Source organism: Macaca mulatta, chromosome 5 (genome assembly GCF_049350105.2).
Source record: "Macaca mulatta isolate MMU2019108-1 chromosome 5, T2T-MMU8v2.0, whole genome shotgun sequence".
Taxonomy (NCBI): domain Eukaryota; kingdom Metazoa; phylum Chordata; class Mammalia; order Primates; family Cercopithecidae; genus Macaca; species Macaca mulatta.
Genome location: NC_133410.1, coordinates 3,547,919 through 3,563,985, shown reverse-complemented (window position 1 = coordinate 3,563,985; position 16,067 = coordinate 3,547,919). Strand labels below are relative to the sequence as shown.

At 54.4% G+C, this 16,067-nt stretch overlaps 1 protein-coding gene across 8 annotated transcripts in view; it reads right to left on the bottom strand.

The window, feature by feature from the left end:
* The window catches only part of RGS12 (regulator of G protein signaling 12), a 184,608-nt gene that overhangs the window by 68,522 nt on the left and 100,019 nt on the right, over positions 1 to 16,067 (bottom strand). For 3 of the 8 annotated variants that reach the window (XM_015137903.3, XM_078003012.1, XM_078003015.1), the window contains exon 1: positions 10,045 to 10,179. The exons of the other annotated variants lie outside the window; for them this stretch is intronic. In XM_015137903.3, coding sequence (XP_014993389.3) covers positions 10,045 to 10,098 — 54 coding nt within the window. In that variant the 5' untranslated portion in view covers positions 10,099 to 10,179. Of the gene's footprint in view, positions 1 to 10,044; positions 10,180 to 16,067 lie in introns of those variants that run through there. 8 annotated transcript variants of the gene reach the window in all.

The following is a 16,067-nucleotide window of genomic DNA, read 5'->3' as shown; positions in this document are numbered from 1 at the left end:
CCCGGGTTCACGTCATTCTCCTGCCTCAGCCTCCCAAGTAGCTGGGACTATAGGTGCCCACCACCACGCCTGGCTAATTTTTTGTATTTTTAGTAGAGATGGGGTTTCATCATGTCAGCCAGAATGGTCTCGATCTCCTGACCTCGTGATCCGCCTGCCTCGGTCTCCCAAAGTGTTGGGATTACAGGCGTTAGCCACCGCGCCCAGCCAAATTCAATGTTTTTAGAGTCCACATATAAGTGAAGCCACACGTTTGGCTTCATTCATGTTGTTGCAGGAGTTCCTTTAAGGCAGAATATGCTATTCTTGTTCTCTCTCTAAACATACACACACACACACACACATACACACGCGCACACACACACACACATACTGCACATTCCTTTATCCCTTAGGTTTTCATATCTTAGCTATTGTGATTAACGCTTCCATGAACATGGGAGCACAACTATGAGAGACTGATTTTATTTCCTCTGGAGATACACCCAGTAGTGGATCATATGGTAGTTCCATATTTAATTTTTCAAGGAACCTCCACGCTGTTTTCCACAATGGCTGTACAATTTACATTCCCACCAATAGTGTAAGGGTTCCCTCTTCTCCTATCCTCACCCACACTTGTTATCTTTTGCCTTTCTGGTAACAGCCATTCTACAGGCATGCAGTGACAGCTCACTGTTGTGACTGCATTTCTCTGATGATGGGTGATGCTGAGACCTCTGCATATACCTATTGGTCATCTGTAGAGTTTCTTTGGAAAAATGTCTACTATGGCCTTTTGCCATTTTTTAATTGGGTTATTTGGTTTTTGCCACTGAGTTGTATGAGTTCCTTATGTATTTGGATATTAACCCCTTACTGGATATGCAGTTTGCAAATATTTTCTCCCATTCACAGGTTCCTTTTTCATTTTGTTGGTTGTTTCCTTTGTTGTGCAGAAACTTTTTACCTCAATGTAATCCCAATTGTTTACTTTTAGTTTGTTGCTTATTCTTTTAGTGTCATGTCCAAAAAAAAATCATTGCCAGGACTGATGTCATGGAGCTTTCCCCTGTGTTTTCTCCTAGGAGTTTTTTTGGTTTCAGGTCTTAAGTGCCTTTAATCCATTTGTGAGCTGATGTTTGTGTATGGTGTGTGATGAGGACCCCATTTCTCCACATGACTTCAGGTGCAGCCATTCCCACATCTCCTGGCACATGTGGACCACTGTAAACATGTTTATGAATTAAAGCACAACATTCTTAATGTGTACTCTCATATACAGTACTATTTGTATTAATAACTTGTTTCCATTGGCCTATACTTCTTGGATTCTTTCCAAATTTCCATATATACACATTATACTTACAAAAAAAGTACAGTCACAAAAACAAAGTCACCCATGGAAAAAGATCCCAGTAAGTCAGCATTTTTCGGTGCTTACAATTTAAACATATACCATAATTAAACAGCTATAAAAATTTCTATAACACGCCTCCAGAATTGGAATTTACACTAAAGTAAATACATTTCTGTTTTAAGGAAACTGACAAAGTATTTTAAAATGTAACTTAAGTCCGCACAATCTCTGCTCCTCCGCGGGTCTCTTGAACATGTCAGCTCAGCTGACAAGGACTCAATTGCTCCTCTGCAGGAAGTCTGTCTGGGCCACACACGTCCATGGAGATCATGGATATTTTATTTTGAAATTAATGTTTTGAAAGTTTTAAAATATTTATGTGAATAGTGTCACATGAGGAATCTAACCTTTATTAAGGTTTATTCTGTCAGTAATACTAAACAAAAGGAATTATTAGAACATATAATTTCCAAATTTTATTGGTTTACAGTAATATACTGTAATATAAATTTTTCATTTTGAGCCACTGACAAAATTGTCTACCTTGAACATAAAAACTATTCAATCACCACATGATGTTCCTAAAATAAGGCACCAAAGGCCTGCAAGTTGCTCAAATGCATTAAATGTTTTCAATGCAAAGAGAAGAAATATAAATAAATGAATTAAGAATTTAATAATCAGCTGGGCTGGTGACTCACACCTATAATCCCAGCACTTTAGGAGGCCGAAAAAGGAGGATCACTTGAACTCAGGAGTTCGAGATCAGCCTGGGCAACATGGCAAGACACTGCCTCTACAAAAAATACAAAAATTAGCTGGGTGTGGTGGTGTGTGCCTATAGCTCCAGCTACCTGGGGGGCTGAGGCAGGAGTATCGCTTGAGCCCCCTAAGTGGCTGGGACTCTGATGGCTCCTGCACAGAGGGACCCAGTCCTTTCCAGCTGGAAGAAAGTCAAGGCTGCAGTGAGCCATGATCACACCACTGCACTCCAGCCTGGGTGGGAGAGTGAAACCCGGTCTCAAAAATAAAGAGAATTTAACAATCCAATTTGCACCTAATATATGCTTTACTTTTTAAAATTTCATCCTTTACATTTCAAGACAATCTCTTGCTGGACTAAATGCAGAAAAGCACAGCATCCACACCAGAGGCTGAGGCCTTGGAAAGGTGCGTCTGGGAGGCTCTCTGAGGCTGAGTATAGCACAGAGAGAGTATTCAGGAGAGGATGCCCTGGCTTGGTGGCTCCCTGCACTCCCACATGCTGGGCTGCTCTCTGCTCCACTAGCACAGAGGTCTTCAGACCCAGCCATGACCCTCCAAGGGGCCAGCAAATCAATTCAGAGTCTGTGAGCAGCATGTTAAAAAATGAAATGGGATAAAACAGAACAACATGGAGGAAGCACGCGGCAGGTCTCCAGGCCCGTGCTGTCCGTGGACCCCACTTCTGAGCTGCAAGTCTGTGTGTGGACACAGTGCATGTGCACGCCTGTGTGCAGGATCTTGGGGGACATGTGTCTCCCCTGAGGGTGGCAGCACAAGGACTCCGACGACCCCTGCACAGAGGGACCCAGTCCCCTCCTGCTCCATCTGCCTCTCCACTCCTCAGCATGGTGCCCTCCTCACTGCAGCCCAGCTCCCATGTGCAACCTCGCCTGGCAGCGCAGCTGCCACAGCCCAGCCTGCGGGGAGGGCAGCACACCTGGTGCTGAGACACAGATCTGCACTTCTCCCTTTAAAGCGTGTGTGTGCTTCCTCCCTTTAAAGTGTGTGTGTGTGTGTGTGTGTGTGTGTGTGTGTGTGTTCCAAGGAGCTTTTCAACCTTGAATAAAATCAGAAGGAACTGAACCGGGGCAAAAACCACAATGACAGCATATTTCAAAGCAGCAGCAGCTAATATTCATTTTACATCCTTGGTGGAGCCTAAGATAATACGTTCTGACAACTTTTGACCCCAAAGTAGTGCCCTTCTGGGGCAGCAGTAGGGGCCATCTGACTTTGGGATGCTCCTCCTTGTCATACCATAACCCTCTGTTGGTACAAACACCACACAGGCCTTTGCCCTCCTCAGCTCACCCAGTCTCAGCAGCTAAGGGCCCTCCAACACGCAGACAGGTGGCAGGCTGCCAGGCATCCACACCGATATTCGTGATTTAGGTTCTCCATGTGGCAGTGCCAACTCCCCACAAGGAAAGACGAGTGTAAAAGTCAGCTGTGCTGAGAGGCTCTGGGCAGGGACTGGCACTAACACAGCTGGTCACCAGGAGCTCATCCCATGTTGGAGATGAGGCTGGAGATGAGGCTGGAGATAAGGGCTGGAGATGAGGCTGGAGATGAGGGCTCGAGATGAGGCTGGAGATGAGGGCTGGAGATGAGGCTGGAGATCAGACTGGAGATGAGGGATGGAGACAAGGGCTGGAGATAAGGGGTGGAGATGAGGCTGGAGATGAGGGCTGGAGATGAGGGCTGGAGATGAGGCTGGAGATCAGACTGGAGATGAGGAATGGAGACGAGGGCTGGAGATGAGGGCTGGAGATGAGGCTGGAAATGAGGGCTGGAGATGAGGCTGGAGATCAGACTGGAGATGAGGGATGGAGACAAGGGCTGGAGATGAGGGATGGAGACGAGGGCTGGAGATGAGGTTGGAGATGAGGCTGGAGATGAGGGCTGGAGATGAGGGCTGGAGATGAGGGCTGGAGATGAGGCTAGAGATCAGACTGGAGATGAGGGATGGAGACAAGGGCTGGAGATGAGGGGTGGAGATGAGGCTGGAGATGAGGTTGGAGATGAGGCTGGAGATAAGGGCTGGAGATGAGGAGTGGAGAGGAGGGCTGGAGATGAGGACTGGAGATCAGACTGGAGATGAGGGCTGGAGACGAGGCTGGAGATGAGGGATAGAGACGAGAGGTGGAGATGAGGGGTGGAGCGGAGGGCTGGAGATGAGGATGGAGATGAGGATTGAAGATGAGGCTGGAGATGAGGCTGGAGATGAGGGCTGGAGATGAGGGGTGGAGATGACGGGTGGAGAGGAGGGCTGGAGATGAGGACTGGAGATCAGACTGGAGATGAGAGGTGGAGATGAGGGGTGGAGAGGAGGGCTGGAGATGAGGACTGGAGATCAGACTGGAGATGAGGGGTGGAGATGAGGGGTGGAGATGAGGCTGGAGATGAGGGTTGGAGATGAGGCTGGAGATCAGGCTGAAGATGAGGCTGAAGATGAGGGCTGGAGATGAGGGGTGGAGAGGAGGGCTAGAGACGAGGACTGGAGATCAGACTGGAGATGAGGGGTGGAGATGAGGCTGGAGATGAGAGTTGGAGATGAGGCTGGAGATCAGGCTGAAGATGAGGCTGAAGATGAGGGGTGGAGATGAGGGGTGGAGATGAGGGCTGGAGATGAGGGCTGGAGATGAGGCTGGAGATGAGGGGTGGAGATGAGGCTGGAGATGAGGGCTGGAAATGAGGGCTGGAGATGAGGGGTGGAGATGAGGGGTGGAGATGAGGCCGGAGATGAGGGGTGGAGACGAGGGGTGGAGATGAGGGGTGGAGATGAGGCTGGAGATGAGGGGTGGAGATGAGGGGTGGAGATGACGGGTGGAGATGAGGGCTGGAGATAAAGCTGGAGATGAAGCTGGAGATGAGGCTGGAGATGAGGCTGGAGATGAGGCTGGAGATGAGGGCCGGAGATGAAGCTGTAGATAAGGGCTGGAGATGAAGCTGGAGATTAGGGCCAGAGATGAAGCTGGAGATGAGGGCTGGAGATAAGGGTTGAAGATGAGGGCTGAAGATGAGGCTGGGGCCCACGCCCAGGGAAACGTTTCTTGATATGAACTAAGACTCAGCGACTGTCTCAAAATGACCTCCTGTGCAGCTAAGCCCTGGTCTCCGAGCCTCCTGTCTCCCTCAGGCTGGCCCTTGAGCTCCGACCCCTCCTGGCAGCCCCCTTGGCAGTATCTGGCATATCCAAGGGTTGGTTACAGGGTTATGAACTGCCCTGCCCACAGGGACAGGCGGTGCACGGCAAACGCAAGCTGAGAACTCTCCCACTCACGTAGCAAAGCATCTGCTGAGCTCCCACGACGCGGCGAGCCATCCTGAGATGCTGGATGGACAAAACGAGCATGCGAACTGAACTGGCAGCCCTGTCCCACAGAGCCCAGTCCAAGGCAGAAAGCCATGGGGCATAGAGCAGGGGCGGCTAGGATGGCGCTGCTCATTCTGGCAGGTGCATGGACGGGGCGCGGCAGGGGCAGCTGGAGGCTCCGCGGTGCTCCAGGCAAGAGATGGGGACGAGGGCAGGCTGCAGCAATGGGGGTGAGAAAGTGTAAACTCAGAGATTTTGAAGGCCGAGCCCAGGAGCTTGGTGACGTGGAGTATTAGAGGGTGTGGGCTCAAGCAGAAGGGACAGGGCCAGCCCTTCCTGAGATGCAGGAGACTGAGGGAGGGTACACTGGAGGCGAGGGGAGAATCCAAGTCATGTTTGGGACTTAAGTCTGAGGGGCCTCCTGGATGTCTGAGGAGACACGGTGAGAAGATGTGGACCTGTCACTGAGGCCGGGGCCCAGGGCGGAGGTGCCCACTGCAGGGGCAGGTTGGGAGGGCAGCATGTGAGGGATGAATCAAGCCTGTCATGGAAGGTGGTGGAGGAAGGAGACCGGTCCCCGCCCAGCCCAGGCCTCCCCTTGAAGACCTGACAGTGGTGAGAAGCCAGTGGAGTCGGAGGGGAAGAGGGGAACCCAGAGGGCGCTGCTGCAGAAGCCCAAGGAAAACTGGTCCAGTACTCGAAGCGCAGCAGCTCCTGCTGTCTGGAGAGGCCGGGTCCCTGCATCACGTGCAGGATGGCAAAAGCGTTGCAAGGAACCTCAACCAGCCTCCACATCCGCCCAACAGAGACCAGGACGCCTGCGTTCACAGAGCTGCATGGGACCCGGTAGGAGAAAGTGCTGAGCGCTCAAGGGCCTCGCCACGCGAGCTTGCCGCCTTTCTCCTTAGAACCCAGGAGAAAGGGGTGGGGCTTTCTGCCTGAGAAGGATACACCTCTGAGTACATAACATGGACGGACAGTTTACAGCATAAGGTGTCCAATTTTTTAATGAAAAGAAGAGGAAAGAGGTGAAAATAGAAATTTATTGAAACAGTTTTTCTCAAATATACTTGGAGCTTTCCTCATATAGATGACAAGACTCAGAGCATCATAAAATGAGGGAAGAATCTGCAACCAGCATGTGAAGTGGGACGCATGGATGCTCACCAGCACAGATTCCAGGCCCTCCTGCACCAGGCTCAGGGCAACAGAGGTCTGGGGCAAAAGGCAAGCTGACCGACACGGCAGGACACAGGCAGGCAGAGGCCAGGCACACGGCCACAGCACACAGGGCGTGCCCTGCAATCCCAATGCCAGTCAGCACTGCACTTCAGGGTCCCGAAGGAGCGTGGGCACATGAGGGCCATTTGGGAGACACGATCAGTGACACTGGTGAGAGAGACTAGGTTACTCCAGAATAGAAAAGAGACACGGTGAAATGCAAAAACCTTCCTTGATGACCCACCAAGCCCACCCTACAGAGGCTCACAAATCACCCAGCAGAGGTGTCCGCAGACATGTCAGCCCCAGGCACGTCAGCCCAGGCATGCCCCGAATCCCTCTTGTGTCCTGCAGCGGCCATCAGCCCTGCCCCCCTGCCACCAGCCTCAGCCCCAACACGACCTGGTCCCACGGGGGCTGGGACTCTCTGTTGGAGGACCCTGGAACCTGGCCCGGCCTGCCCGCCCATGGCAGACTCATGAGGGAAGGGTGAAGGTTCCGGTCAAAGGCATGGGGGCCCAAAGGCTGCAGCCAGAGTCACTGCCACGTGTCGCCAGTGGTCACCGCCTCCTCTTAACCACACTCCGTCTTCCTCATTATCCTTTCACTTCCCCAGGCTCCGACACAGGCCCTGCCCTCTTCCCTGCGTGAGCATCTGTCTGCCTCAAGCCTCACTGTCAGGTCTCACCGCATCCTCTGCATGACCACAGCCGCGCCGGGCCACAGACTGCACTAGCTCCCATGCCTCCTCCCTCCTGCCCTTCCTCAGTGACCATGGTCTCCACACTGCCTACAAGAGAACGTTCCACGTTTTTAAACAGTGCAACCCTTTTTAAAGATTTTTAAAGTATTAAACAGAACGTCAATGCCTGGAGGGGAGAGAAGCCCCGTGGTCTCTGGAAAGTTCTTTCCGTCACACTCCGGCAGCCTGAAGACAAGCCCATGCTGAGAGAAATGAAGACAAATCTACACCGCACCTCATGTGCTCCCAAGTGTCTAAAGGGCTTTGCCTTGAGAAACAAAGTTTCTGCCAATTTCCGACACTGCAGAACCTCTTTTCATGAAGGAAGGAAAGGACACCCTGAGACATCACAAAACCACACCCTGACGGCCGCCGCCACCTCCACGCCAGTCACACAGAGCACACCTGGGGGACCCAGTGCAGATGCGCCCGAGGCGGCCTCTGACAGCTGAGGACCGGAGTCAAACCACTAGCTCACACACAGGAGGAACGTCGGGGAAGCCGACGCTCAGGCGGCTCGGCAACAACTGTCACGCTCGTCCAGCCGTGCCAGTGGGGCCTTCACCTGGGCACTCACTTGCAGTGGTGACTTGTTCCCACGACTCAGAGGAGAGGTGGAACTGCCCTGGAAAGTCCCACCCAGGACCCTGTGACAGCCACAGGCTGACTGAACGGCTGCTGCCTGCCAGGGAGGCTCAAGCTGGGCCGCCCAGGGCTGCAGGAGCCCCCAGCCCAGAGCAGCCACCCCACAGCAGGGCACCCTGGGAGGGGTGTGCAGGCAGAGAGCAAGGGCTCTCTTCCTCCAGGCAATTCCTATTTCTTTGGGCCTGGGGTCTCGGTGCCCCCTCTCAGCATCTAACTAGTGTCAGAGCCTGCAACACCTGACGCCACACGGTTTATGAAACAGGATGAGATGCCCCGATGAGGTGACGGGCATGGGTATCTTCCTGGCCTGCCGAAGCCAGGGAGCCAGGGATCGACTGATCTGGCCAGCCAGAGCCTCCAGAGATTCTCTCCAAGTGGAAATCCCGGCAGCTCCCCCGCATGCTCTTTGAATGGAGTCGGGCAACAGCTCCTAGAAAAGCGGTGGCGTCCTCCCCCTCAGGATGAGGGGACCTGGAGACAAACGGGCCTCCGAAAGAGTGCTGCTGCAGACACAGACGGCAGCACCCCAGCATTCCCTGGCCCTCCCATTTTTTAGAACAACTACCTGACGCTCAGAGGGGGAAGTAATTCTGCTGACCCCAGAGGCTTTCCAGCCCCTCATCTGCTGGCCAGAGCCCAGACAGGCAGAGCTGCAGCAGAGACGACCACCCACCTGGTGTGCCTCTGACTGAGGGGGGGAGTCGCTCATTCTGATGCCTGGCGACCACATCAGCCAGATTCCAATACGCTCGCGTGAACAACTTATCCGCCAGTGTAAGCATTTGCAAGAGCTTCAAAAGGAAGTCCAAATCATGTAAACGGGCACTTACAAAGGCAGGTTTTTAATGACTTTACACGGAATAAAAAACAAAATTTTCTATAACTTGCCTGGATGTACACTGAGATGAAAGTGCTGCCTACACATTAGTACAAATGGCTAACTGATTAACTGGCCCATTAAACCCATGACAGTTCCAAAATTCACTTTCTGATGCAGGATATGAAACAGAGGTTACAGGAACACATTCCTCCTGCACCAAGACAGCCAGAGGCGGCCCGCAGCAGGCACGCCCCAGAGAAGACCAAAGCCGCTCCTCCAGCCTCACGCAGCTTCACCTTCCAAGCGGCTTTCCAAACGCACAGAAAGCTGGTGGATTTCATCAGACTCACGCTGGCCCTGCCCAGCAGACCCGCGTCTATTTCCCACTTAAAAGGAAGGCACAGCTCATTTTCCCGTTCCCAACCTCCATGCCCCTCATCTCTAAACTAGTAGTTTCTCCTTCAGTTCTCTACAGAAGACTTTAATTAGATATTAGGAAAACATTAAGATTATACAATTCCCAGAAAAGAATGAATTCAAAATCAGTGCCCAGTAATTACTAAGACTTCTGTACATAATTTAAATTTATTTTTATCTTTACATCAACACAGCCATAAGAGGAAAATAGAAATTATTTTTATTTCATCTCAATTCTTTTAAAAAGCCATTTTAGAGTAACTTCAACTTCATAAGCTCATATAGTAATCACTAATATGATCTATAGTAGCTACCTATATGCACATTAGCCAAATCAACTCATTACATTTAGAAATGTAAGCTACCATCATTTAAAGAGCCTAAGATTTTGATATATTTATCTAGCCTAAAATTAATATTTCAACAAAATCAATTCACTCACATCTTCCAAATCTATGAGAATTACTATGGTAAAGGAAAGAAAAACATTCGATGCCTTCTGTAAGTTCTAACTTAAAACCTGGCAGCTCGGGCTCCCGAAGGATTGAGGCCGGCGGACGGGTGTGTGGGGCCCGGGACGCGCTGCAGTCCCAGAGCCTCGGCCGAGCCTCCGCAGCGCTCGCTTTGAGCTGTGGTGCAGGCACATGAAAAGCATTTCCAAAGCTTATCCTTACAAGCATTTGCAAGTCCCATGGCTGCCACTCGCTAAAACAGGATAACCAGGGTGCCTCGCTTTCTTACCACTGATTAAATGAAAAGAAAAAGCCGGAATAACTTACCTGCTGGTCATTGGAAACGTGCGTTTCGTTTGACAACTGTTTCCCCAAATTCATTGTAAGGCACCGAGCCACACTAGGCACCCGGGTCTAAGACACACCATTCAACACCGCAGCTTGTGCGTGTCAGAAAAGTTTAGAGGCATTTCCGATGAAGTTCCCTCTCGCTCCCTTCGTAACCCATGGCAACAGGACACTGCAGGAAGCTGTGGCTTGCCAGGGTTTCAGACTCTATCTCAATTGTCTCATCCAAAGAAAGAAACGTCATTTACATAAATCACGCTGTGAGATCATTTTTAAACTATTTCCTCTACCAAATCAGAAGAATAAAACTTCGGCCGATAGGGGTAATTTCTCAGTCAGTAAAACAGCTGCAGAGAATTTGTTTTTTTTAGCATCGTGGTGCAGTTCACAACCTTAATTACAGTTGCCAATGATTCTATTCTAAGCCTCCACATGCACCAGCTTACTGGGTGGCAGCCAGCGGGATCTGGCACACGCCTAAAGCCCTCTCAGTGCTATCTGTATTCCGTGATCTGCTCTGCCCACCCTCCAAATATATGGAACAACCAGAAAGCGAGGGAACCATGATGGATCCTGGCTCTAAAAAGGAAGGCGGAAAGAAAAAGAAAACTATTTATAAAGCCTAGAGATCACTGCAAAATCATCTGTTAATTTTCTAGAGATTTAGGGGTAAACCGCTCACCCCAAAGTGCTTCCCTGCTGTCAAAATCATGCAGAATGGGCCATCTGGGTCTCGGTCTAGGCTCTAGGAATCCTAAACCTGAAACGTTAGATTGGGGGAAGCTTCACCATTAGAACTGGGGAAGCTTCTTGCCCAGGAACTGCAAACTCAGTGCCCACAGGGCCACCAGGCTAGGTCCATGGCTCTTGGGTCTGGGGTGAGGCTGCCAGCTGGGAAGGCACTGTGCCAGCTCTGCTTCTGCCCTTCTGTGGAGGAACATGAGCATTCCCAACACGAGAGTGTTCAGTGACAGAACCCACCGCACTGGGTACACGCTGCATTTCACAAATGCACAATGGCTGCTTGCAGAATGCGCGGCAGCTCACGCTTCCTTAGAAGGCTTTTCTCAGGAGCTGTGCACGTAACAAAAGTGTGGGGGAGTCTGTAGGAGCAGGCAGGCAGGCGCCCAGCCACACCCCCAGCAAGTGGAGGAATCACCCCAAGGCAGCCATACCTCCCTCTGCACAGCTGCTCCTCATTGGAAGGGGCGCCACCTCCACTTCTGTCACCAGCCCAGGAAGGGGCTCCCGCCCAAGCTACTGGGACCCGCGGTCAGCCCCGTAGGTCTGGAGTGGACTCATAAGCCCTGTTCCTCAGCAGGGCCTCGCCTCTACCTACCATGGCCCCACCCACTTCCCCTGGGCTCTGGGCCAGAGGGTCTACCTTATGTACGATAGGCATGGCAGGCAGTGTGACAGAAGCTGGAGCACGTATAGACCAGGCCCCCAGACCACATCACCATTCCTGGGCTAAGCCACATCTCTCAGATAAAACCAGCATCCTTGTCCCCTGCCCTCCCGTCAGCACCATGCACCCAGCCGCCACCACACACACAGGCACCCCACACACACACATGCACCCCACACACATACACACACCCCACACACATGTACAACCCATACACACGCACCCTCCACACACACACCCCACACACACGTACCTCCTACACACGCCCCACACACACATGCACCCCACACACACGTACCCCCACACACACGCACCCCCTATACCCCCCACACACACCCCAGACACACACACGCACCCCCCCACACACACACCCACACACACACATGCACCCCCCGCACACACACAGGCACCCCCCCACACACACATGCCCCCCACACACACCCCACACACACGTATCCCACCACACACACACACACACTCCACACACCCCACACACAGCCATAGGCACCCCACACACAGGCACATACACACACACAAGCACACACACACAGGCACCCCCCCACATACAGGCACACACACAGGCACCCACACACACAGAGCACCCACCCATGTACACCCACCCAGGCACACTTTCAGAGATAGCAATCTGAAGGTTCCAGAACAACAGCAAGGGGTTCTGGGGTGGCCGGGTGAGCCCCTGACACTGACCTGCCCATTACCCTCATTGGCTTCTGAGGGGCCTGCACTACTGACAGTTTACAGAGCTTTGGAGGAGACAGTGGTCTCCAGGCAGGAGCAGAGGACAACAGCATCCTTGTCCCCCAAGGGCCCCCAAACCCTGGGGAAAGCCACCAGCGCCTGAGAAGTGGATGCAGCCTGGGCGTGCGTGGGGCCTTCTGTTGAGAGGTTATCACCTAAGTGCTAAACTGATTTCACCTCAATTCTTTCAGACAGAAACATCTTCATCCCAGTGTGTTCCATCGAGGACAGAAAGGAAGAAACACGATTTCACGTTGTCTACGTGGTTTATTCTACAGAGCCCACAAAGCAGCCCAGGCCGCTAGAGTTCCGCGTGCTGCTGTCCAGTCACTAACAACAGGTCCTCCGGACTCTCCTGTCTCTCTCTAGCCTCCCCCATCTCCTCTTGTGGGAGCCTGTCCTTTTCGGCAGCTGCTGGCCTCCCCTGTCTAGCCAGGGCCTCCCCTCTGCAAATGGGTGAGGAAAGGGATGAGGCAGGGCCAGAACATGCCTGGGAGACCCCCTGTGACTGCCTGAGGGCCCCAGCAGCAAGTGCCCTGGGGAGACGGGGATGAGCCCCCTGCCACATGGTCAGAGGTCCAGGAGCTGCTGACAGCCATGCCCCCAGAAGATTCCGGGCCCCAGCCCATCTCCCCTGCTTCATGCTCCACTTCCCTTGTTTGGATGGACGTGTTTACTCAGTGCCTGGTGGGAGTCGGGTTCAGACCCCAGGCCCGGGAAGCCCAGCACAGCCCTTCACAAACATGCACGGCCAGCCTGGACACAGGAAGAAAGCACTGCAAGGTGGGAGCACCAATCGTGCGCTGCACAGGCGCCGGCGTGAAGAGAAAGTGGGCAGAGCGCTAGCTGGGAAAGGGCGAGCCGTTCTCAGCCCTCCAACGCAGGCCCGCCGCGGATCCCAGGGAAGGTGAAGCCCCCGTGTGGTGAGCCCGGCAAGTGGGCATGTGAGCCTGGAGGCAGCTGTGGTGCAGCGGGGGCTCAGGCCTGCACCTCACTGCCCAGCTGGACAACAGGACGTACTTCCTGAGTACCCAGAGGGAGCCCCTCACATCCCAAGGGGTCTGTCCTGAGCTGGAAACCCAGGGTGGGCAGGCGGGCAGGGCCAGGTTGGAGGAGTTTGAGGATAGGAGCTCTGGTTCCAGCCAGGGCAGCAGGGATGATGGGGGTGGCAGGGCAGAGCGCATTCTGGGTGGGGAGAAGCTGAGCTGGGCAGAGGTGAGGACCCACGTGGGCTATGTCCTGGGGCCAGGAGAAGCCTGGCTAGCTGGAAAGTTCCAGTGAAGGCAAAGGGGCCTGTGGGTGACCCAGGGTCTCCAGGGCCTGCCAAAGAGCTCCTCCTAAACTCTGGGTCTCCTAGCAGGCTCACCTGCCTCCCCAGGCCCCTCACCAGTTCCCGCCCCCACCCCACACCAGTCTCTGCTGGGGGACACATCCCGTGATGCCCAGCCTAACCAGGGCCTCCTGAGCCTTCCAGTCATTCCTGGGACACAGCTCGATCTGGAGGGAACAGAAGCACTCTCTCCTGAAGGTTTCTGGACGGCGGAAAGGGGATGAGCACAGAACACCCAGGCAACGGGACGGCCCTGGTGGCCCCGGGCAGCAAGTGCTGCTGCCTCCTTCATGGGGCGGGACCACCTCGCTCTCAGCCAGGAGGGCGCGGGAGGCAGGGACTGGAGGAGCGCCTCTGCTGACGGTCCCGGAGACACCTGCAAAGCTCACAGATGTGATCACAGGCCCGGATTCTCTCCCTGCTCTTAACCCTGGAGGCCTCGGGGGGCCAAGCCAAAGGCCCAGGTATGGCTCCTCTGTGGGCAGGACCCTCAAATCTCCCCGAGCTGGGCTCTCCCATCCTCCTGCCCTCCACCCCTGACCCTGTCTAACCAACTAGACAGCTGGCTGCCATACGCCAGTCTGACCCTTTGCGGTCTGCCCCGGCACCTGCCCCAGCCCCGCGCCTAACCACCACGCAGCCTGACGGTCTTGCCTGCCTGCCTCCCTTCCTTCCCCATCGCCCTTCTTGGGTGTGCCATGGTGCTGCCCAGGTCAGCACCCCCCAGGGGAGGTCCCACCCCCACCTGGCCTGCAGCTGCTCACAGCCATCTCCACCTCGAGCACGCCCCATGCAACGGTGGCCCACGCAGCCCATCCAGGACCAGCTCAGCAAGGCAGGGAGGGGTCAACACTGAGCATGTTCCCCACTGCCTCCCCAGAGCCAAAATAATGTCGGGCACATAGTAGGTGTTCAACAAACATTCACTCAATGAGAAGGCCCTGAAGCACTGAAGAATCCTATTACATGCCCAGAGTTCACAGGATCTTAAGGACACTTCAGAAATTTTCCCTTATAATGGGTTTTAAAAGCAGACTGTGTGTGAAAGACCAAGATAAGCAAAAATTTCTAAGTTAAATTCTGAAAATAGCAAAGTCACAAACCTAAGAGACAGGGTAAAAGGTGCTTATTCTGAGAGGCCTGTGAGGATCTCATTCCCACACAATGTGACGTGCGACACGTTGTCCCAGGTGAGTGGGAGGCCAGGAAGAAGCCAACGCTATCAACCCAACAGCCAAGAAGGCTTAGGCCAGACTCGGGGCTCCGTCGGTTTTTGCTGGGAATTACAGCTCTGGATGGGCAAGATCACAGCACAGGCCTCAAGACGGGATCAAGGCAACTCACTGGGGACAGATGTGAAAGCTCCTGTCACCTCCCTCCCTCCTCCCTCTCTCAAGCCCTGTCCTCCCTCCCTCCTCTCACCTCTGTCCCTCCTCCCACCTGTCTCCCTCCTCCCTCCAGCCCCATCCTCCCTCCCTCCTCCCACCTGTCTCCCTCCTCCCTCCAGCCCCGTCCTCCCTCCCTCCTCTCACCTCTGTCCCTCCTCCCACCTGTCTCCCTCCTCCCTCCAGCCCCATCCTCCCTCCCTCCTCCCACCTGTCTCCCTCCTCCCTCCAGCCCCGTCCTCCCTCCCTCCTCTCACCTCTGTCCCTCCTCCCACCTGTCTCCCTCCTCCCTCCAGCCCCATCCTCCCTCCCTCCTCCCACCTGTCTCCCTCCTCCCTCCAGCCCCGTCCTCCCTCCCTCCTCTCACCTCTGTCCCTCCTCCCACCTGTCTCCCTCCTCCCTCCAGCCCCATCCTCCCTCCCTCCTCCCTCTCTCAAGCCCCGTCCTCCCTCCCTCCTCTCACCTCTGTCCCTCCTCCCACCTGTCTCCCTCCTCCCTCCAGCCCCATCCTCCCTCCCTCCTCCCTCTCTCAAGCCCCGTCCTCCCTCCCTCCTCTCACCTCTGTCCCTCCTCCCACCTGTCTCCCTCCTCCCTCCAGCCCCATCCTCCCTCCCTCCTCCCACCTGTCTCCCTCCTCCCTCCAGCCCCGTCCTCCCTCCCTCCTCTCACCTCTGTCCCTCCTCCCACCTGTCTCCCTCCTCCCTCCAGCCCCATCCTCCCTCCCTCCTCCCTCTCTCAAGCCCCGTCCTCCCTCCCTCCTCTCACCTCTGTCCCTCCTCCCACCTGTCTCCCTCCTCCCTCCAGCCCCATCCTCCCTCCCTCCTCCCACCTGTCTCCCTCCTCCCTCCAGCCCCATCCTCCCTCCCTCCTCCCTCTCTCAAGCCCCGTCCTCCCTCCCTCCTCTCACCTCTGTCCCTCCTCCCACCTGTCTCCTCTCTCCAGCCCCATCCTCCCTCCCTCCTCCCTCTCTCAAGCCCCGTCCTCCCTCCCTCCTCTCACCTCTGTCCCTCCTCCCACCTGTCTCCCTCCTCCCTCCAGCCCCATCCTCCCTCCCTCCTCCCTCTCTCAAGCCCCGTCCTCCCTCCCTCCTCTCACCTCTGTCCCTCCTCCCACCTGTCTC